The sequence below is a fragment of the Podarcis muralis genome, chromosome 10 (assembly GCF_964188315.1).
Source record: "Podarcis muralis chromosome 10, rPodMur119.hap1.1, whole genome shotgun sequence".
NCBI lineage: Eukaryota > Metazoa > Chordata > Lepidosauria > Squamata > Lacertidae > Podarcis > Podarcis muralis.
Window position 1 is genome coordinate 51,662,097 of NC_135664.1, and position 23,790 is coordinate 51,685,886.

The 23,790-nt window shown below is 43.5% G+C and overlaps 2 protein-coding genes across 2 annotated transcripts; one reads left to right on the forward strand and one right to left on the reverse strand.

The window, feature by feature from the left end:
• The first annotated feature begins 3,103 nt into the window (after positions 1 to 3,103).
• On the forward strand, positions 3,104 to 7,383 carry MTERF2 (mitochondrial transcription termination factor 2). Its single transcript, XM_028747387.2, has 2 exons — positions 3,104 to 3,401; positions 4,929 to 7,383. The coding sequence occupies exon 2, from the start codon at positions 4,964 to 4,966 to the stop codon at positions 6,128 to 6,130; it is 1,167 nt and encodes a 388-aa protein (XP_028603220.1). The 5' UTR covers positions 3,104 to 3,401; positions 4,929 to 4,963; the 3' UTR covers positions 6,131 to 7,383.
• A 197-nt stretch (positions 7,384 to 7,580) lies between these two features.
• On the reverse strand, positions 7,581 to 23,477 carry TMEM263 (transmembrane protein 263). Its single transcript, XM_028747389.2, has 5 exons — positions 23,236 to 23,477; positions 20,397 to 20,445; positions 17,761 to 17,840; positions 12,002 to 12,071; positions 7,581 to 9,612 (listed from the first exon to the last, which is right to left on the reverse strand). The coding sequence occupies exons 4-5, from the start codon at positions 12,063 to 12,065 to the stop codon at positions 9,326 to 9,328; spliced, it is 351 nt and encodes a 116-aa protein (XP_028603222.2). The 5' UTR covers positions 12,066 to 12,071; positions 17,761 to 17,840; positions 20,397 to 20,445; positions 23,236 to 23,477; the 3' UTR covers positions 7,581 to 9,325.
• Between the last annotated feature and the right edge of the window lie 313 nt (positions 23,478 to 23,790).

Consider the following 23,790-nt stretch of genomic DNA (forward strand, 5'->3'; position numbering starts at 1 on the left):
CAATTAAGTGGATTACTACAAAGACACCACAAATCTCCAGTGCTCCCTCTTTCATAGGAAACTAATCCTGTAAAAAGACAGACCTGTATTTTTAACAATTCAGGGCTTCTTCAACCACAGCTTCCTACATTTTCACTTTTATGCTAAGTTAGAAGCTGGGGCATATGAAGATTGTGTATCCTAATAATAATAATAATAATTTATTATTTGTACCCCGCCCATCTGGCTGGGTTTCCCCAGCCACTCTGGGCGGCTTCCATAAAAACCAAAGATACAGTAAAATATCACAGATTAAAAACTTCCCTGAACAGGGCTGCCTTAAGATGCCTTCTGAATGTCAGGTAGTTATTTATCGCTTTGACATCTGATGGGAGGGCGTTCCACAGGGCGGGCGCCACTACCGAGAAGGCCCTCTGCCTGGTTCCCTGTAACTTGGCTTCTCGCAATGAGGGAACCGCCAGAAGGCCCTCGGAGCTGGACCTCAGTGTCCGGGCAGAACGATGGGGGAGGAGATGCTCCTTCAGGTATACTGGGCCGAGGCCGTTTAGGGCTTTAAAGGTCAACACCAGCACTTTGAATTGTGCTCGGAAACGTACTGCATTATTGCAGTAAAGGTACTGCATTATTTATTGAAAAAAAATATTAGCTGATCTTCAGTTTTGTCTCTCAGGGTGAGGTACAGCATAAAATACAGTAAATACAATCAAATAACAAATTGCATCAGCAGTTTAAAAAATGTGCAGGTTTTGCAGTTTTCCACATGTTTGGAGACTTAGCTCTTGGTATCATGGACTGCAAAGCCAATGGTTGCTCATTCTACAGTTGGCATGGATTCTACAGTTGGCATGGGAGGGGTGGCTAACACCCCAGAGGACAGGATCACACTTCAAAACGACCTTGACAGATTAGAGAACACACCACTAGTTAAACTGAGGAACAGAGGGAATTGCTAAGCGAAAAGAACAACAAAGCTCTGATTGTATGCATGGTTCTTTCCTCATTGCAAAATTATTTCAGGGCTGCGCAGTGGAATAGGACCCAACATAGCAGTGTTTGATAATGAAATTTATTTGTTAAAACAGCAATGTGAGTTCCATATTTCTGCTACAATCCACGACCACTAGTTCTTGGCAGTTCTACCCCTTTTGATGTCTATCATGGAGAGTCTAAAAATGTAGGCAGCTTTGTTGAGCCATATTTACGCAAATACAAGCACCTTCCCACCCCTGGAAGAAAAGCAGCAGTACAGTGGTACCTTGGGTTACAGACGCTTCAGGTTACAGAAACTTCAGGTTACAGACTCTGCTAACTGGGAAGTAGTACCTCGGGTTAAGAACTTTACCTCAGGATGAGAACACAAATTGCACAGCGGCGGCATCAAGAGGCCCCATTAGCTAAAGTGGTGCTTCAGGTTAAGAACAGTTTCAGGTTAAGAATGGACCTCCAGAACGAATTAAGTTCTTAACCCGAGGTACCACTGTACATAGAAAACCACCCAATTCATTAAGGTTTGCTGACAATCACTGAACAGACACTAATATGATAAATTCAACTTGCAAAAATCACTGAAATTTAACAAAAGATCTTCAGCCAGCTGAAATGCAGCCCTTAGTAGGAACCCCATTAAAGAAAAGGGGGGAAATATATCCAACCTTTTCTTATTTCCCTGACTTCCTGTATGCTAATCTATTGGAAATAATAGGAAAATGTGAAAGAACTCCTGAAGAAGCATAGTTGTACCACACTCAGTGCCAGATTTATGTATATAAGCTAAACAAGCTATAGTTTAGGGGCCCACTCTCTTGGGGACCCCAAAAAAATTTAAAGGGAAAAAAACCCTGGGTGTACATTTCCAAAATACTGTATAAGATAAAAAACAAATAAAATAAAACCTACATACAGTTAGAGCTTAATAATTATTTCACTATTAATATCCTTCTTCTTAATTTTATTTCACTATTAATATCCTTCTTCTTAATTGCATTTCAAAAACAGTGACAAATTGTTGTTCCCAAAGGACAGCTGGACAGCTGGACATATAAAGAGCCCCATTACCTTCAGTAGCTTAGGGCCTCATCAAACCTAAATCCGGCCCTGACCACACTAGTTCTCTTTGCACTAAGTACTGTACTAAGGCTTGGCAGAACATCGTGTACCATGAAGCAAGAAAGAAATCCAAAGCATCTAATGTCTTTGAAAGCTAGGAGTATAACAAACCCTGTAATTTGCTAATCATATGGTGCTTGTTATGACGTTAAGTGCAAGGTGGTGTGTTAGTGTTGCCTGAGTGTGCTTTTAATGACATGTTTCCACACCTGAAAAGTTTTGTTTCTTTTTAAGATTTCCACGTGATGCAGTTTCCTGCAAGTTGCTTTCATAATAATTAGAATCTATACCTGTAGTATTTTGACTACTGCGTTACTTATCTAGCCTAAAAAGAACCTCTCCTACTTCTTAAAAATTAGGCAATTACATTAACATTTACTTTTATGTTTAGTTTGCGTACTAAACTGCGTGCTTCGTGGCTTCAGGAAGGAATGTATTCTGTTTGTGCTGGTGTCAGTCAAGATTGACAATCAGATGAAGGGAGTTTCATCAATTAACCGGTCCAGGTGAAGCCATTGTCCGCTTTGCACCATTTCAAATTTCAAAACTTGCTGCTGAATAAATGTCAGTCCGTGCCAATGCTCACTTAAACAGCTCTCCCAGAAGAGTCCTGGGAACGATAGCTTTTTGAGGGTGCTGGGCATTACGTACACTACAGTTCCCAGGACTCCTTGGGGGAAAGCCATGAGTGTTAAAAGTGGTAGAAATGTGCTTTAAAAATGTATGCTGTGAATAAGCATCTCAGTTTCTCCCACTCTTTTGCAAATAAGTGTTTCTGTCCTTTGCGGTTATTATGGAAAGGGGTAGTTGCAGGGAACAGTGCGTTCGTCTTGTGGTTATTTTTCCTTTTAAAAAATCACAACATCAACAAATCCCTTTCAAATCACTCCTCTGGCTTGTCACAGCCGCCAACCCGAGTTGCAAAAGTGGAAATGGTTCGCTCCGCCAGCATTACACCCTTCCCTCTGCCTCGCACAATGAATGGTATGGCCAAGAAGCGTGCCCGGGTGGCTGTTACTGCCGCCTCTCCATTGGTGGAAACGCAGGCGCCCCTTCGCTGTGCTTCCGGATCTCCCGTCGCGCTTCAGGCCCGGAGAAGCTGCCGCGTGCGCGGGGTCTGCACTGAGGATGGGGATCCGGGACGGGACAGTGCAAGGTCAAGCGCCCAAGGGATCGCAGAGGCCTGGTGTGGAGGGAATGGCGGAGGCAGCAGCAAAGCCCGGCCGCAGCAGCTTTACGGAAGGGAAACAGACGGTCACCCAGCAAGGGCGGTGTGTGGGTTGAGCTCCGATTTAGTAAGTATCTCTCGCTGGAAGGGACAGTCTCGCTGGAAGGGACAGTCCGGTGTTTGACACACACCTGGCCACCAGTGCAGTGCCGGATTTACGTATCAGCTAAACAAGCTATAGCTTAGGGCCCCAATCTCTTGGGGGGCCCCCAAAATGGGAAAAACCCAGAATGTACATTTCCAAAATATAAGACCAAAAAAACCCCAAACCTACATACAGCAACAGTGTTTAGTGTTGTGTAGGCTCCTGTGATGTAAGTAATGGGCCCCCAATCATTTTAAGTTAGGGCTTAATAATTATTTTACTATTAATATGCTTCTTAATTGCATTTCAGTTCAACAATTACTTTGATAAAATACATATTCTGTTATGTGTAAATGGCTTTGCATACCTATTAGGTCCATAAATTACCATATAGCATATATTCAACACAAAAAACAGCGACAATTTGTTGTTGACAAAGGACAAAGGACATATAAAGGGCCCCATTACCTTCAGTAGCTTAGGACTTCATCAAACCTAAATCCGGTCCTGCTTAGGCCAACCTTAAAATAATGAAATAAATAAGCGGACTTTACAACCCGATTTTAGCAGTCCTCCCATAGCAGACACAACTGGAATGCGTCCTAAATATATTGATTCATGTCACCCCAATTTCCAAGAAGGGTAACTTATTTGGTTGTCCTGATTGTGGTGCTTAAAAGGCTAGCCATTAAAGATAAAGGAACTGGTTTGGCAAGCTTCCACAGATCCAGGATCTTAAGGATTAGAGGGGCATCATCCAGACTGACCCCCCCCCCAAAAAAAACTCCTATCAATATAAAAAAGAAGTGCGTCTTCAGCATATAACAAAAGTTGTACAATAGGGGAGCCTCTGTGGGGAGGGTTTTTCAGTAACATGTCTACCTCCATGGTACTTCAAGGGACTGAAGCTCTTTTAAAGTTTTGCCACAAGCATAGTGCGACCTGCTTCTGTGATGGTGAAAAAAGAGAGGCCTCGCAAAATAGGCGAGAGTAAGGTTGTGAAATGGGACCTTTAAAAAAATGAAAACAAATAGATTTAACTGTCATGGGTGTTTGAAGGTGACTGGTGCACTTACCTTAACCATACAGATGTAGCGGGTGGTTGTGCTTTCCCATCCATTCCTTGGTCCTCCGGCAGTTAAAGCGTGCGGTTTTATTTTACCCCCATTAAGTCTCAGAAGGTGTAGCAACAGGCACCCGGCCTCTTGCATTGCAAGTTTCTGTTGACCTACTAACATAAATTCTGCTACAGATTAACAGTCGTTTATCATTTATATCTGGCTGAGACAGAAGGTGCAAAGTACTTCACAGCATGCCCATTATTTAAATATGAATATTTGAATGCAGCTGCCACAGAGTGGAGCATAATGACAGCCTGGAAAGTTTGTTGTTAAACAGGAGCAGAAGTCCCCTAAGTGGGGAAAAGATTTTCTTGTTCTCCCCCCCCCCAAAAAAAAAAGTTGAACAGGCACAGTATTAATATTATCTCAAATGCTTTCATTCTTTCAGGCCTTCTCAGACATAGTGCTAAATCACAAACTGAAATGACCCACGTTGCTCCAAATCTATTTATGCGATCTCAGCCTCGCCTGCTGTTGCCAGCTCTTTCAGCCTTATGGAATCAAAGACAAAACAGAAACTTTTTACTGCATTTTCGATATACATCTGATGTCGCTGCTGGAGAGAACAAGGCCACTGTACAAAGCCTCTATGAGTTATCTGTGGATATCAAGAAGATCCGTAGGCTAAAGCCATGGGTGCTCTCAAAAGAGGTGACGCACGTCAAGGAAACAGCTAAGATTTTGCAAGAAATGGGAGCGGACAAGAGTTCTGTGGCATATATTTTTGAACGTTGTCCTGAGGCAATTCTTTGTAGCCCTACAGATATCCATTATCAGAGAGAATTGTGGTTATCAGTCTGCCAAAATGAAAAACAACTAGTTGAATTAATAAAACGGTTCCCAGACTCCTTTTTTACAGTTAAAAACTATGAAAACCAGAAAGCCAACATTAGTTTCTTCAAAGATCTGGGACTGAAAAATGCGGTTATCAGCCGGCTCCTAACAAGCGCATCAAATATTTTTTATAATCCTGTTGCAAAGAACAAGCATATGATAGAAACCCTACAAAGTAACTATATAAGGCTAGGAGGTTCACAGGAGAATATGAAGAACTGGATGATGAAATTACTGAGTCAAAACCCATTTATTTTGTTAAATTCTTCGGCTGCTGTTGAAGAAAATTTGGGGTTTTTTCAGAAGAACAAATTCACTGACTTTGAAGTTTTGAGTCTGCTATCCAAGCTGAAGGGCTTTGTTTTTCAGCTTAACCCTAGTAGCATGCAGAACAGCCTGCTGTTCTCCAAGAACATCTTCAAATGCAGTGATCATGAATTAAAAGAGCTAATAATTAAATGCCCTGCCCTTCTCTACTACTCAGTTCCAGTTCTGGAAGAAAGACTGGAGGGGCTATTGAAGGTGGGAATTTCTGTGGACCAAATTAAACAAACACCTGCGGTGTTAGAACTGTCAGCAGAAATAGTGCAATATAGGATTAAAAAATTAGATGCCATAGGATACAGTCTAAAAGGCAGAACTCTAGAATACCTGAATGGGACAAAAAAGGATTTTGAAGTTACTTACGGAAAGATACAAGAAAAAAAGGAGAGGCCAATATTTAATCCAGTTGCTCCTTTAAACATTGAAGATTAATTTCTGGAATGTATTTAAGAATGCCACATGGGAGTTTGGGATGAAAGAGGTTTGTGTGACTTTTTAATACTTGGAGAACACTGAATGTGATTGATACTCAAAATGGACTTTTATTCACACCCTACTTCTTTCAGTTTAAATGAATTTTTTTAAACACGGAACTCAGTGAGTAATGGGATTGCAAGTTTCTCCACCAAATTGGACACCATCTTATCAGAAACTTAACTTGAATGATGCTGCTGTTAACAGTGTTGCTGAAACTAACCAAAAGAAAAATAAACCCACCAGGTCATTCTGTATCAGTTTTCAGTAAGTTGACAAATAAAAGCTTTCAAAACAATGCCTTAAGGAAATAGCCCTGCTGTGTCACAGTTGCATAATTTTAACATCCTATTATTAGGATTGCCACACTCCTTAAGAGTGCTGGGAGTCTTTTGGATTCTAAGCACTCCTCTTCCTATCCAACAACCAGCCTGGGTTTTCACTTTTTTGAAAGCTTTTATAATTAAGCACACAAAATAAGCAGGGGCACTAGTTGTTGTGACAGGCGCTCAGTACCAGAGAGAACTAAGTAAGCTTGGATCAGCGAGGATGCTTTTAAAATCAGCCATATCAATTCTGCACGTTACCTTTCTTTTATTCCCAGTAGGACTAAGCATATGTAACCAGACAACCCTGTGATCACAATATCTCATTTACAGTTTAAGACCCTCAGTGGAGGGTTGCCACCTTGAATGGCAATTAATTTCTACAGGATTTTAAGTCTAAATATTTCTATATTCTATCTCTTTGTTTCAGTCTGGCTACTCATTCTAAAAATAATATCCACATACAAACCAATTAAAAGTCAAACACCTGGAAGACACTCAGAATGTTTTTTACAAAGGTCCTTAACAAAAAGGAATTGGATGTTTCTGCTTTAATAAATGCTTTTAGGAATCTTTGTTAGAGTGTGGTTGAACAGCATGGAGCAGTAAACTGAAATTTTTCAATATCTGCAATCATGCTAGTCAAGGTATCCCAGATGAAGAGCTCCTTTTAAGCTCTCATATAGCCATGGGCTTCTTACAGTCTTTTGCTGTCTTAATTCAGCTCCCCGAAAAACACTTATTCAGAGAGTAGCGGTGATAAAATCCTTATGTTGGGATGGTTTGATGTATCACATTCTGGGTTTGAAGAATTCTGTTCTCTCACCCTTTACAAAAGTTTGATGTATAGAAATATTTTAAATAAAATATTATGAAGCTGCCTTACCATTGTTCCAGCATTGTCTTCTCTGACTGGCAACAGCTCCCCCCATGGTCTTGAGTACAGATGTTTCCCAGCCTTGCTACATAATTTATTTTTTTAGCAAGAGAAATCAGGGTTAAACCTGCAGGCAGAGGATGTGTTCTACCACTTAAGCTACTGTCATTTCCCTTGGCAGCTGAAATAGATAGCAACAGCTGGATCATTTATATCAGACTGTTTAATGCACAAAATTCTAGAAACTAGAATAAGTGATTTTTGACAAACAATGGCTTTTGGCTGTCAGCAAAACAAAACAAAAATGAAAAACATTAATCTACTGTTTAGAATTAGAATCAATGGAGCTCAGGTGCTTAGCTTTTTCTTGATTTTAACACATACATTTTAGGAAATGCAGCATACAGAATTTTCATGTGTACCTCAGCCATCTTTATACTACCAAAAACACTACAAAGTCAACAAGAACACGCTGAAGAGTTTCCAAATGAAATTTGCAAGGCATGAACCCCATTAACCCGCATTACAGTCCACTAATTTGAGGGCTACTTTGCAGTTAATGGATTATGAATTAGGAGCAAGAGAACAAATGATAAATCTACATGTTGCTCAGGAAACCTTGAAAATGTATGTGTTAAATTAATTTCTATGCAAGTCACCTAGTTATTTTTAATCACTTGGATTTTATCCTTGCCAGTCTTCAGTGCTATTTTGTCATCATCCCCCCCCCCGCCCCCATTTTCAGCAAAACTACCTACTGAGGTGCAAATTCTAGGAAGGTCTATGTTTTCATAGTGAAAATGGTATTGTCTAACCCATCAACCAGGGCTGCTGCACAGACTCTACTCATTTTCATCTGCAACACTGAAACAAATGATGCATAGCTGCAGCTGCTGTTGAATTCATGACAGTGTTCAAGAAGCGGGTTTTAGAATCATTTGTATTGTTGGACTAGAAGCCACAAAAAGTGTTTTTATTCTAAGCTAGAAGTTATCCAGTAATGTATGGACTGTAAACTTGGACATACACTTCCGTTTAAACAAACTAACAGCACAAAGGAGTTTTCATTTTGAGGTGGGGGTTTGGAAACCAGCAAGTTACACCTGAGATTTAGCAGTCTTCTCTTCAGTCAGTATGAACAGTGTTAAAAAAGTAAAGCTTCTTTCACAGACTGCATTGAAATGAGGGAAATTACAAAATCCTTCCAGTCACTAAGAAAAAATAGATTGTTTTTCACCGTAAGGCATGAATGATTAGATTGGTATACCACACAACTACATATATATAGAGGCGCACGCACACACATGCACACACAGAGTGAATGCAGTCACCATTCAGAGTTTATAGAGTGTATAAAAATAGGTTCAAAAAGCAAAGATATATGAAGACCCTTTAAGCAGTTCAATGATTCTTTATAAAAAAAAAATACAGACGCCATAGGCTTGCAGCTAGAACATCAATATATTTATGGTACTATAGAAGTTACCAACTGAGGACATGATCTAGCCAATATTTAAAGCACTTTGATGTTCAACTGATCCTAAAGGGGCAGGTAAGCACAGGCTTTAGCTCTTCCCATTGGGACCAACAGGACTTCAAAGTGCTTCACCTTTTGCTAGGTCATCCCCTCCATTTTCATTTTCACATTTTTAGTTCAAGACTGCAAAATAGATCTACAGTGAATATTCATATGTGAGCTACCCTTTCAGATCCATGTACTTGATTCCATGTTCATCAAGTGTAACATTTCACAGATGAGTGCTTGAAGAAATCTATCGTTTTAAATGAAATTCCAGACACTGGGGTATCACACGGCTCTTGTCCCTTTCAGGTGAAAGTCATTCACAAAGCTCTTTATAGGAGTCTTAAGACCTGTGGTTTTGTAGCAGTCCATTTCTGCAGATTCCACAACCACAGAAGCAACTTCCTTGGCCTCAGTTGCTCTTTCTTTTAGTCAGACTTATCCTTCTTCTTCCCTGTTAAAGGCACTTTGCTTGTGATAGCAGATCCTACAGCTGAAACACCTCCTGTCACAGCAGACACACTTCCTTTTACCAATCCTACTCCCATGGAAGGCACGGCTGTTACTGCTGTTTTGGTCATTTCTAGGCTTTTCCCTCCTATCCATGCTACACCACCAATTGTGGCACCGACAGCTCCCTTTGTTATGCTGAAGAGGCCACCAGTCACACGAGAAAGCATGCTGGGCTGCTGCTGTGGATGATCTTTTAATGAATCTGAGAAGGAGAGAGAGAGTAAAATGTTCAAATCATATTTTAATGTTTTTAAGACAAACAATTGCAGACCCTTCTACCATGACATATACCACATGGACTATAAGCATTCTATGGGATGGCTGTTGGAAGAAGCCATTGCAAGTTTTTTTTAAAAAGGATAACATTTTCAAAAAAGATATTAAAATATTTTGCGTAATTGTTAAACTTGCGCCACTTTTTTCCTTTATCAAGGTGTTGTCTCCTGACTTCGGTCTTGTAAATAAACTGGAGCAGTGCTTATTCGGGGGGGGGGGGGGGATAACACAAATTTCCAGAGTCTCAGAACCTTTCAGGAGCACATGGAAGATTCTGTCTAACCCAAACCTACTTTTACAAATGGCCTCGTCCTTGATTTCCTCTCTAAGGAATCCTGCAACCTTTGGTTATGATTTGCTTGCATATTGTGTATGCTTTGGGAAGAACTAGGGTTTAACCATTTTCATAATTCTCTTTGGAAAAGAAAGGTTTTGACCTGCCTTTCAAAATATAGTAAGGAAGGAACATTCCCTCAGATAATCAGGAGCCAGGATGTTTCCTTATTTTTAATGCCTCAATGTCATTTCCAGGCTTCTTCCAGATGTGCATGCCAGTTCCCCACTGGGAAGTAGCTCATATACCCAACCCTTAAAACAGGGATGGCCAAACTTGGTCCTCCAGCTGTTTTGGGACTACAACTCCCATCACCCCTAGCTAACAGGACCAGAGGTCAGGGATGATGGGAATTGTAGTCCCAAAACAGCTAGAGGGCCACATTTGACCATGCCTGCCTTAAAAGATCTACTCTGTGTATGGTTAATGTTGGATACACCCCCTAAGTGCCAAACTCTGAATGCCATGTTAGAAAAGAATAGGCTAGAATCCTTTATACATTTACTTGGGAGTAAATTCCACTGAACTCAATGGGACTTGCTTCTGCATAGGTCTGAATTAACACCATTTTTTTCTTGTTTTACCAGACTTAAACAGGTTCAGAGCAGTAGAATAATCGGGTGCTTCCAGACATAACATTTTGTAGATTACTGGCTCTCCAGAGCACCCACAAGTCTCACTTCTACTGTCAACTCCCATGCTGATAGCTGCTTGTCCGTGTAGTACAGAGAACACAGCTACCATCATGCCAACACAATGACTGTAAGCTCTAAAATAATCACTAAGAAATGAGAGATAATTCTTTCCACACCCTTGTTATATGATGATGATGATGATGATGATGATGATGGTGATGATAGGCATTACTCAACTGTTGCTACTGAGAGTGACTAAAGTCAAAGTATGCTCAAGAACTGCACAGTCCAGTATTAACAACCACTTAAACCTGATTGTGTATCTAAGTACTGCAGAGGAGTCACGAGAAAGCCTAACAGTGGTTGACAGATCAGTTAGGTGATCACTCCTTTCAGAAGCCTGTGAATTTCAGTTTTTATAAGATGAATTCTCTATGTGAAAAGTGTCTAAGTTATCTGAATTTCTGAACCACATGCTATGAAGCACACAAGTCCATGAAATAAAATGGAATTGACCACTGTGAAACTCAAGCCTATTGGAAAAGACAAACTATGCAAGAAATAAGTTCCTAAATTTCATTTAAACCAATAAGTTGGTAATAGCAAGACATACGCAGCCTAAAATAGAAATTCAGGAACATAAGAGAAACCAATAGGCCAAGGTATGCAAGAAATAAAACAGGATTTATTGGCATATAAGCATGTACAGCTTCTGTGCTGTCCTATACACTAACAGCATCTCATTCTCTGAATGTGGATCCTTATACAGCCAAAACAACACCATCCATACATACATAGCAGGGAGGAATCAGCAGTGTTTTGGGAATCAAAGGTTTGCGGAATTTACCAAAAAGCATATGCCAGGGAAGATAAGATGCTAAGAGCTGGACCTGGTTGTTAAAAACCCAATGCCTCCTCAGCTGTGAAGCACACTGTGTGAGCATGGGCAAACACAATTTTAAACATAAAATAAATAAATAAAAAGTGTGTGATTTTCTTTGCAGAGTCAGCTATAGTCTTGAAATTGAAATAAGTTCATAAGAGGGAAACTTATTCACAATTTAGTAAATAACTGATTAATAATGAATAGATGGACTACATTTCAGCCCCCACATTGCATTGCTCGGCTCCTCAGCACTAAGAGCAATCATTTTCTGAAGTAGGCTTGATGAAATCCTTTAGCACTGTAACATACAAATATTTCTTCTTCTTTTTTACAAGTTTACTGAGAAGTAAGTCTCACTGGATTCAATGGCACTTACACCCAGGAAACACAGGGACAAATAGGGTTGTAGCCAAAACCTTGAAGCTGACAGAACCATGGTAAACTTGTTATTGAAATTTACCTTCTGGTGGCTCCTCATTAAGATATGCAGGGACATCTTGTTCATTTCTGTCTGTTTGGTTCATTATTGCCTGTGGGAGAAAAACAACCACCGAGTTCTCATTTACAATATAGGCACAAGTCAATCTTCCACTCACCTCCCTTTAAAATAGGAAAGAACATGTACAGCCTCATCCTAATACTTGCTACAACAGCCAGTTGGGTTGTACCAACTGCCGTGCCAATCCAATATAATGACATTATATGAGTGCTACAATCCGATGTTCAAGAGCCAGCAATGGCAGTTTTCACATTGTGCTAAGTTAAGCACAAACCTGCCAATCCAGCCTGCATTGGTTTAAAAAACAAACAAAAACATCACTGAATGGAATAAAGAATAATACAGTGGTACCCCGCAAGACGAACGCCTCGCGAGACGAAAAACTCGCAAAACGAAAGGTTTTTTCGTTTTCGAGTTGCCTCGCAAGACGAATTTCCCTATGGGCTTGCTTCGCAAAACGAAGCTTGCCCAGGGGACAGCGGGTCTTCTCTTTTGAAGCAAGGGGCGGCGGGGAGAAGCGATCTTCTCCCCGCAGCCCCAGGTCCGGGGACAGCGGGAAGCGCTTCCCGCTGCCCCCGGACCTCTTTTGAAGCAAGGGTTTGCGGGGAAAAGCAATCTCCCCGCAGCCCCTTGCTTCAAAAGAGGTCCGGGGGCAGCGGGAAGCGCAGCGCTTCTTCCCCGCTGCCCCCGGACCTCTTTTGAAGCAAGGGGCTGCGGGGAGATCGCTTCTCCCGGTGCTCCGAAGCCGGGCGGGGGGGAGGGAACACCTGCCCCAGCCGCCCCGCTTCGGAACGCTGCCCCGAAGCGGGGCGGGGGGCGGGAACACCTGCCCCAGCCGCCCCGCTTCGGAACGCTGCTCCGAAGCGGGGTGGGGGGGGGCGGGAACACCTGCCCCAGCCGCCCCGCTTCGGAACGCTGCCCCGAAGCGGGGCGGGGGGGGGCGGGAACACCTGCCCCAGCCGCCCCGCTTCGGAACGCTGCCCCGAAGCGGGGCGGGGGGGCGGGAACACCTGCCCCAGCCGCCCCGCTTCGGAACGCTGCCCCGAAGCGGGGCGGGGGGGCGGGAACACCTGCCCCAGCCGCCCCGCTTCGGAACGCTGCCCCGAAGCGGGGCGGGGGGGCGGGAACACCTGCCCCAGCCGCCCCGCTTCGGAACGCTGCCCCGAAGCGGGGCGGGGGCGGGAACACCTGCCCCAGCCGCCCCGCTTCGGAACGCTGCCCCGAAGCGGGGCGGGGGGGGGCGGGAACACCTGCCCCAGCCGCCCCGCTTCGGAACGCTGCTCCGAAGCGGGACGGGGGGGGGCGGGAACACCTGCCCCAGCCGCCCCGCTTCGGAACGCTGCCCCGAAGCGGGGCGGGGGGGCGGGAACACCTGCCCCAGCCGCCCCGCTTCGGAACGCTGCTCCGAGGCGGGGGGGGGGCGGGAACCTCTCACCCCGCCGCCGGGCATCGGAACGAGGTCCTGGACCTCTTCTGAAGGCAGGCGGGGGCAAAAGTCTTTGCTCCCCCCGCCTGCCTTCCCGGGACAGCGGAGACTTCTCCGCTGCCCCGGGCGATCTTAAAATGCTGGCGGGCGGGAGCGAAGCGTTCGCTGCCGACCCCCAGCATTTTAAAATCTCCTCGGGGCAGCGGAGACTTCGCTCCCGCCCGCCAGCATTTTAAAATCGCCCCGGGACAGCAGGGGCTTTTAAAATGCTGGCGGTCGGCAGCAAAGCCCTCCTGTCCCCGGAGCTTGCGGGGCAGGAGGTGGGAAGAAGGGCTTTTCTTCCCACCGCCAGCCTTCAGAACAGCCTTCTGAAGGCTGGCAGTGGGAAGAAAAGCCCTTGTCCCCCCCCCCCCCAGCCTTCAGAAGAGGTCGGGGGACAGACTGTCCCCGGACCTGGTCTGAAGGCGGTTTCCCTAGGAACGCATTAATTGATTTTCAATGCATTCCTATGGGAAACCGTGCATCGCAAGACGAAAAAACCGCAAGACGAAGAGACTTGCGGAACGAATTAATTTCGTCTTGTGAGGCACCACTGTACATGATATACTGAATCAGTATAAAAAAAGCTACCACGGGCAGCCATTCAAAGAGCACAAAACTGCCAGAATAGCTCCTTACTTGAGGAACAGGCAACTTTGTCTCACTTTCTAACAACAGTACTTTACTGTCAAGAATTATACTGCACAAATTATACTTCACAAATTGAAGAGTCAGCCTTCCTTACTACAGATTAGGCCAGGGGTCTGCAACCTTTAAGACAAAAAGAGCCACTTGGACCCGTTTCCGAAGAAAAAAACAACTGGGAGCCGCAAAACCACTGCGACATTTAAAACAAATATAACACTGCATATATTGTTTCTTACCTTAATGTCCGATCTGACAGCGGGCGGGAAGGCGACGTCGGGACGGTGCGTGACTAACGCACGCACTGCACCCATGCGACGTCACAGCCAGTACAGCGCCCGCCACAGTGGGGAGTGTCGGGGTGCACAATGCGCCTCCTCCCCTCGCTAGTATCCACCCCGGAGCCGCGGCAAAGGTGTAAAAGAGCCACATGCGGCTCCGGAGCCGCGGGTTGCAGACCCCTGGATTAGGCAATACAGTGGTACCTCAGGTTACAGATGCTTCAGGTTACTGACCCCACTAACCCAGAAATAGTACCTCGGGTTAAGAACTTTGCTTCAGGATGAGAACAGAAATCGCACGGCGGCGGCGCAGCAGCAGCAGGAGGCCCCATTAGCTAAAGTGGTACCTCAGGTTAAGAACAGTTTCAGGTTAAGAACGGACCTCCAGAACAAATTAATATCTTAACCTGAGGTACCACTGTATTCATTCAGACAAGTCTACCCAGATATTGGCACCCTATTCAAGATCTCCTGTTCAGCAAGCTGATTTTTTTAGTTCACGGAGAAAGGTTCTACCATACATGAAACATCTTCCATCAGTTGCTTCAGGCATCTTGTAATGATAAAACTTTTTTGCTTAGTCTTTCCCTGACCAATAATATTGGGCCCTTACTAGAGTTTTGCATTTATGATACTATTTTACTGGGGGCTTTTGTGTATTTTTGTTCACTTGGAGATTTAAAATTTTAAACGGTTTAGAAATGCTTTTAAATAAATAAATAAATAAATAAATAAATAAATAAATAAATGTTTCCCTACGACTTAATAAAAATGATGTAAGAATTATGCTGAGAACAGGTCTCTCTTCAGCAAGAAAATCCAGTGGGTAGCCACATTGGCAGGGATCCTCAAATATGGTTATCGGGGCAACAATAAATTTGATTTGAACAGTCAAGAATTGAAAACGTCTGGTAAACTCCACCCTAGCAATGGCAAGCTTTCAAAACAAAACAAAAAACACCCCAGAACAAAACACATTGGCAGCCACTGGAGGCAAAGTGCATGTTTTCCAAATAGGTAATAGGATGCCCTGTGCTTGAACATATCTTCAGGGTCATGGGTTTGAGGGAAAGGGTTTCCTATACACACAGCTCCTGATACTCTTCCCCTGTAAAGCCCACTCAGAAGGCAATGGGTACAAAAGGGACACAGGAGACAGTCTTGCTGGCAACCAAATACAATGAATGTTACCAAGCCCAGCAAAAGTTATGGACTCCTGGATGCTAGCAGAACCTCACAGTTCTTAATTCCAACCATTTATATAGTTTTTCAATAAACAGGGAAGAGTTGAGGTTGCATGGATATTGAACAAGTAGAAAATGCAAAAACAAAAGAAGTTGATTTAGTGGTGTGCCATTGTAGTAGATTACATTGCTACACTTTAAAAAATGCTGAACTACACATAAACTACGGGACAAGGACAACTGTGACTTTAAAGATGAATGGGAACCTTTTACAAAGTACTTAAAGACGCAACAAAGTGAATTGGACTCCTTGGCAGGTTTTGAATAAACAATCACAAACTTTTTATTGATAACAAACAGCTAGACAAATTAAGGATCTATACAAATTTGTAACATGCAGAGAATAGCATTCATAGAGAAACCAGAGATTGGAACTGAGGAACTGAGGAGATTGGAACAGGGGGGGTGGGGAGGGGGGGTTGTTTTACGGGAGGGAGAGGGAAATGGGGGGGAATTAAGGATGATATGTTTTAAGATAATATGTTTTGTTTAAAGTCTTAATAAAAAATTATTTTTAAAAATGCTGAACTAATGAATGAACTGACTTTTGGACTTTGATGGGCTATTAATATTAAAATCACCAGGACAAGCTCAACCTCAAGTGCAAATATTTATCAACTGCTGATGGAATGAGATCCTGTGAATATATAACATTCCTGCTCAGATGTCTGCGCCAGATGCAGATTTGTTACTGGACCAAGTTCAAAGTGTTAACAGCTTAGTAGCAGTTTACTCAAAGGATGACCTTACCCCATACATGCCCATTCAACCACTCTGATCTGTGGAATAATATACAATCTGCACTTGTAAGGAAAAAATATTTTGGCATGGCAACTCCCACACTCTGAAATTTCCTTCCCACTGACATTAGGCAGGTGCTGTATTCCTTTCAGAACCTGCTAAAAACCTTTTTGTTAGGTGAGCCTACCCAGACATGTATTTTAATCTGGAATTTTAACTTATAATGTATATTTTTAACTGAGGGTTTTAGTCATAATTTTGATTTTTTAACTTTGATTTTTATTGACAATTTTAACAAATAAATATTATTAGAGGTTTTATTTACAATTAAGTGGTATATAAATTTTGTTGACTTTAATTAATTAAAAGGGACACATTTTAAGTTATCTAGTTTTTAAATGCCTGCTTGCTATTTTAATGTGAAACATACAGTTAAATGTGTGAGAGAGAGATCAGAACTATACCATGATGCTAAATATATCTGCTAAGACAAGTTCTGCGGAAGTCAGTAGGTCTTAATTCCAATTAAGTAAGTTTAAAATAAAGGTGTCAGACGCCTCCCCCTCATACCATACAAGGTTACCAGTCGGAAGCATTTAAAAGGAAGGCAGCCAAGTAATACCATCTAACAGAGTTAGTTCAATAATGCCATGCAGGACATGTTGCCTTATTAATTTCCCAGTCCTTAATTAGGGTCAGTGAGATCAGATACAGTTTTGCCAAGAGATGTGGTATTAACACTACTGTATTGGCCACATTCCAGCCACATATCTCTTACAGTTTTAATTGGCTATAGCATTAATCTCTATTTCCTGTCTTTAGAATACAGTACAGTGGTACCTTGGGTTAAGTAGTTAATTCGTTCTGGAGGTCCGTTCTTAACCTGAAACTTGTTAACCTGAAGCACCACTTTAGCTAATGGGGCCTCCCGCTGCCGCCGCGCCGCCAAAGCACAATTTCTGTTCTCATCCTGAAGCAAAGTTCTTACCGAGGTACCCACTGTAGTATTAAAAAGCTTCTTTGAAAGTTGCTATTTTGGAAGTAGCACACATTTTAGAAGTGTACATATTCAGTGCTGAATAACAGGGTTTATTATTCTCATTGTATCTGTAATTCACTTCCCAAAGTCAATGACGAATTTTTATCATTTAAGCAGAACTGAACATTCCGTTTTAGGCTTTTAGAAGAAATGCAGGACAAAAATAATTAAATTACCAAAATTAAGCAGCTAACACGTAGATAAGTGTCAAGTACACTACGTTTGTTTAAGAAGCATTATGCAGCACTAGAATTAAACAAGTAGTATTAAATATAAATATTTTACACAACATATAAAGTACATACCTATTTAACGCCTTGCTGTGTAGCTTCAAGATGACCAGCACAAGTTCTCTCCTTGTTTCCCCTTATTATTAAACAGCAGTCTACAATTATAAACACTGGTCAAATCAACAGATACAAAAACAGTACGTATCCAGTGAAATTAATAATATAAGAAATTTCCAGAAGTAAAAGAAAGGTTGGTGTGTCCTTATAAAAAAATATGTCCAAAACATTCTGGAGTGTTTTTTCAAGTGAAGCAACACTTCACTGGCTAATCTTTAAATCATATACGTTTAACAAACAAGTATCCACATCTTTGAGAACCACCCAAAGGAGGAAGACAAGCATTTTAATGGATGATACACATAAATATGTGTGCCCTTGCTGTTATTGTGCAACTTCAGATTTCAACTGAAATGACAGACGCTAAATTGTAAAAACACATACACACACAATTTTGTAGATTCATACTTATTCTGGGGGTGCCAAATGAACCATATACTAAAAGAGTCAAGGCTCCTGCAATCATCCAAGTTTCTATCAGTGTATAGGCACAAGGTGGAAGGTTGAACCAAAAGCTTAAAATATAAACATTTGGGAGCTGCTGCACATGTGTCCTTCATGGCCCTTCCTGTGGAAAGCTGCATGTTGCCTATCTACACATCACCATATGCAACAAATGTGCATAAGCCCATTTTTTCAGGGAACTCTGCCATCTACTGGGACTTTCACCATAAGTAGGTGTGTGTCCATCCATCATGTGTGATAGTATAAAAGCAGATTTAATGGCATTTCTGACATGAAGTGGTATCCCATACAAAATCTGTCTCTCAGTTATTTTACTGAAAACAATTTCCCCAATATCAATATAGTAAAAATGTGTAAATAGGCCCTCCGTTTGTATAGTGTATAGGCTAAGAGCCCAAGCTGTGAGCCAGAGAGTTCCTGGTTCAAATCTTGCCTCTGCCATGACAAAAGGTCTGGGGTGGGGAATCTGCAGCCGTCCAGATGTTAGAATCCACTCTCCTGTGAGCCCTGCCAGTGTAGCCAATGATGGGAATTGGGAGTTGTAGTCCAGCAACATCTGGAGAGCCTCATCCCTACACCAGATGCAACCTGAGGCAAGCCATCCTCAGTTCCTTTCCTCATCCACAGTATATGGTTTATACAACAACCATGTAAAACAAGTGAGCAAACTGGCCAGATTATTGTTTTATGAGTGATTTTTCAGTATCTTAAATGTTTGCAGCAGGGTACTTTTCTTCATATTTACAGGTAAGGTGAACACAACAATATGCATAACAAACTATTTTGACCGGGTTAATTAGTAGAGTATTCTGAAATACAGTGGTGCCCCGCAAGACGAATGCCTCGCAAGATGAAAAACCCGCTAGACGAAAGGGTTTTCCGTTTTTGAGTTGCTTTGCAAGACGATTTCCCCTATGGGCTTGCTTCGCAAGACCCCCCCCCCTTTTTCTAAGCCGCTAAGCCGCTAATAGCCTTTTAGCCGCTAAGCCGCTAATAGCCTTTTAGCCGCTAAGCTGCTAAGCCTTTAATAGCCGCTAATAGCGCTAATAGCGCTAATCCGCTAAACCGCTAATAGGGTTGCTTCGCAAGACGAAAAAACCGCTAGACGAAGAGACTCGCGGAACGGATTATTTTCGTCTTGCGAGGCACCACTGTAAATTAAGAAATCAGGATTGATGTATTGTCACTACACTGCAAACTGCCTCCCTGCAAATATTCAGCTGAATACAAGACCACATTCTACACAAAATGCATAACATTAATTCTATGCCAACGTTTGGAATGGACTTGCACCTTTATGAACATTCCCTGCCTTTGCCTTCCTCCCTGGACTTCCTACACAGCTTTACTCTTCTGCCCTTGCATTTTCCTATACTGATGGGATATTATCCAACAGCTGAGAGAAGTGCACATTTGCAACCTTGCAGCAGGCCATGTTTTGAGGGCTGGTGGTGGCAAATGCAGAAGCGAGGTCAGAATCACCCCTGTCTCCAATGCTTTCCTGCAAAGTTAGGTGGCATCTGTCATTGGCAAATACAGTGGTACCTTGGGATGCGAACGGGATCCGTTCCGGAGCCCCGTTTGCATCCAGAAGCAAACGTAACTAGCGATGGCACGTCTGCGCACGCACGCGTCGCTTTTTGCCACTTCTGCGCATGCATGTGATGTCATTTTGAGCGTCTGCGCATGCGTGAGCGGCAAAACCCGTAAGTAACCCGCTTCGTTACTTCCGGGTTGCCGCGGAGCGTAACTCGAACGCGCTCAACATGAAGCATATTCAACCCGAGGTATGACTGTACTCTCTTGATCCCCTCTGCACCCATTTAGGTTTCTCAGTGTCTACTTACGGTACACCTACAATTACTTAAAACTAAATAGAAACAGCAAGATAAGACTGGATAGAATTATGAATATTATTTGGACAGATTTGTGGATATTAACGCAGCAGCAAGAAGATGATCGGAATCCCCCCTCGGAACTTGAAATATGGGTCCCCTCAACCAAAATTTAAAGTTCGGCTTTGTAATTCGGAATTTATGTGATGTGATTTGATTTGATTGGTTGGTTAATAAAAATTATTTATTAAAAAAAATACTTAAAACTAAATATATATAAAAACCAAGACTTACCAACTGTTTCTGTATTCAAAAGTCCTACTGTGGTTTCCTATATGAAAACCTAGGAAAGTAACATGCTTATTAACATTTATATACTGTACAATAGACTTCTCAGAATGTCAATTAAATCTCAGCTGCAACACACAATGGCCTGAAGAAATGCAAGTTATTTATGTGGTTTTTAAAGAACTATAATTAATGCAAAGCTTTGAACATCTAAGAAAGGCGACTCAGGATGCCCCAGAGCAAGTTTTCCATTTAGCCATAATTTAAAATGTACTGCTTTAATAAACAAGTTCCTACACTCTATCTCTGTGGGCATCTATCAAGCTGCTTAACTATGGGGAAGCACAGGGAGTTCAGTTAGTAGTACTCAGCCTCCCCACATGCCCGGAAAATCAAGAGAAAAGGGAGGTTGTATAACCATTGAAGTGTATGATGTACTTTAGTGTCCCAGAAAAGAAAGAATGGAAGAAAAGCAAATGGGGGGGGGGGGGAGAGAGAATTGTGGTTTTCCCATCACTTCCCTTGTCACAAAAAGTCGAATAAGTGGGATTGTTAGGCAAGAAAGTCAAATCAACTATAATTGTGCAACCTGAATGTGCAGTTATGTGACTGAATCGCACCTGAAAATAGCAACCGTCTAGAAGAATGTGGTTTAGCAATTATTGCTAACTGGGGAATCTGCTGGCCAAATCACCACCACCTCAATTCTCCATTGAATTCTACCCAAACAAATTACATGTATTATTAAAAATTTCCATAGTTCTACTCCCTTTCTCCCAAAGAAACGCTTTGGCTAATAGTTACTCAGACTTTATAATAAAGCACTGTGTGGGGTGTTGAGCAACAGAATGTACTTCCAGCCGCTCTCTATCCCACAGCCTTCTGGAGAATAAAGCTTGTCTATTCTGGGTTTAGAATAGCAAAAGCTGAAGTAAGCATCTCCTAGTGGTGCAGACATATAACTGCTAGCACACTTGCAAACTAAGCAGGGTCCAGTATGGTTTCAAACTGGATGAGGGATTGTGTGTTGAGATTCTTGCATTGCAGGGGTTGGGTTAGCTGACCCTCAGGGTGCAATCCGACCCTACAATTCCATGATTCTAAGGGCATTATCCAGATGGTGAGATAATCATAGAGTAAGATGTGGTATTGTAGGCTATCTAGTCCAAATACCTGCTTCATGCAGGAAATCCACCATCAGAGAATCCTCAGCAAGAAAGGGAGTCACATCATGTTTCTGAGTAATTTGTTTCATTGTGAAACCACTCTTAACATCATTAAGTTTCCTCTAATTTTCCACCAAAATCTACCTTCCAGTAACTTAAGCCAATTAGAGCTTGTGCTACGCTGTCCCTTAAGGCAGGTCAAATCTTTGTTTTCCAGTCTATGGGGCAGCCCTTCGGATATTTGAAGATCATGTCCCCTATCAATCTTCTCTAGGTCTGGGACTCACACAAATGGAGCCTTGCATGAATGGTTAGACAGTTTAATAAGCCTGGCCAGGAATCTAGCACTAAAGGTTTATGGAGCAGAAACTTTCAGGAACAGCACTAGGTACATCAAGTCAAAGGAGTCTTGGGAGAGAAAGAAGCAGAAAAACAAGCTGAGAACAGGCCTGTAAATGGCAGATTGGGAGCATTACTACTTTCTGCTGCAGGAAGCTTTAAATGGGAACCCTGAAGACACAAGGAAAAAATCACGGATCTATATCACAGCAGTGACGTGGCAGGAGAGAGAGAGAGAGAGATGTAACCTGGAACCATGCAGCTGTTGACGTGCTGCTGCCTGGATTCTTTGGCCCGCCCTCTAAAGGGCTCTTCCACGTTGAACACGGTGCTCCTTTCTAATAGAGAAGGTGCTCCAAGTCTCCTGCCAGAACAGCACTGGCAGGAAACCCCCGCCTTCTCCCCCCCTGCCACAACCACCCCCCCCCACACCACCACCCCCTCCTCCATTTACAGATTCTCATGCCATCTGCACTCAGAAGCAAATTCTACTGTGAATTAACGTCTTTCCTCAATCCCCCGCTGCCACCCCTCCCCCGCGCTCCATTCAAGCTGTAAACAGAACTGCACAAACAGGCTCTCTAGGGAAGGCTGGTGGACATCATATATGGCAAATGTCTATATGCAAAGACAAGACGGGGAGCTTCTGATACTTTGCACAGATTCCCCTCTCACGCATCCCAAGTTCTCCTGCTCCACGACGACCTACATCTGGCCATTTTAGGAGGTCAGCTTTTAAGGCTGCTGCTATTCCGTGCACGCTTACCTGGGGAGTCAGCTCCACTGAACACAGCGGGACTTAATTCGGAGAAAACACGGTTTTGGAGGGTGGGGGGCTGCCTTGTAAACCGTTTATCCAGAGCAGGAAAGAAGAACAACCGTTCCAAGGCAAAAACCCAACTGCATTTGTTTATTTTGGAACGAAACGGACATTCTTTTATTTTCCAGACTGCCCCCCGCGCCCCCCCCCCGTTTTCCTCGCGTACCCCGAAAAGCTGCAGTTTGGGGAGCGGAGGAAAAGAGGCGGCGTCTGTGGGCGTCCTTGTTCAAAACTGGTTCCCTCTGGCCATTTGTCTACACCCTGCCATTCAGTTACGAGCTCCCCTTCCTAAGCCACCCTTGGGGGGTGTCATTCTGTGCCCCCCATTTCCCTCCTGCCTTGTCCCCCCCTTCCCCAGAGTCCACGGGTGGAGGGCGACAGGAGACCCCTTAAGGGTAGGGCGAGGTGGAGGGGGGTCGCACCCCTCTTTTCTCCCATAGAGGAGGGGGGGGAGATGCTTTTGCCCAGCCCTCCTCGCCTCCCTCTTTCGGCGGCTGACTAGGCCGCGTCTCGGGCTCACCTCCGTCCTGCCTGGCCGAGGGATCTTCCGCTCGCCCCTCTCCTCTCCGGCGGCGGCGGCAACAGCAGCAGCTTCTTCCCCCACCGCGGAGCGAACTCGGGCTCCCCTCGCGTTGCTGTGGAAGCTGCTCCTTCGGCGCCTGCCGACGTGGCGACCTACGCACCTCGCCCTGTCTCCGCCCGGAGAACCCGCCCCGGGCCGGCCCCCAGCGCCCCCCGCCGCTCGGAGGGGCGCGCAGGCGCTTCAGCCTAGGCCCAGGCCCGTCTACACGGCCGCTTCGCTCCTCCACCGGCGCCTCCTCGGCGACCGCTGATGCTGAGGAACCAAAAGGAGGGATGAAGGGGACAGCAGCCATATATAGATATACCTTATACGTTTTATGTTCTCTCTCTCTCTCTCTCTCTCTCTCACTCACACACACACACACACCCTTTCCCCCATCTCCCAATTTTCCCGTCACTAAGGACGGGTTTAGGTGTCCAAAAGTCAGCATTTGCCTGGCTAATTATTACAGTTGCCAACATTTCTTTCCTCAAGATAGCGACCCTGTGCTGC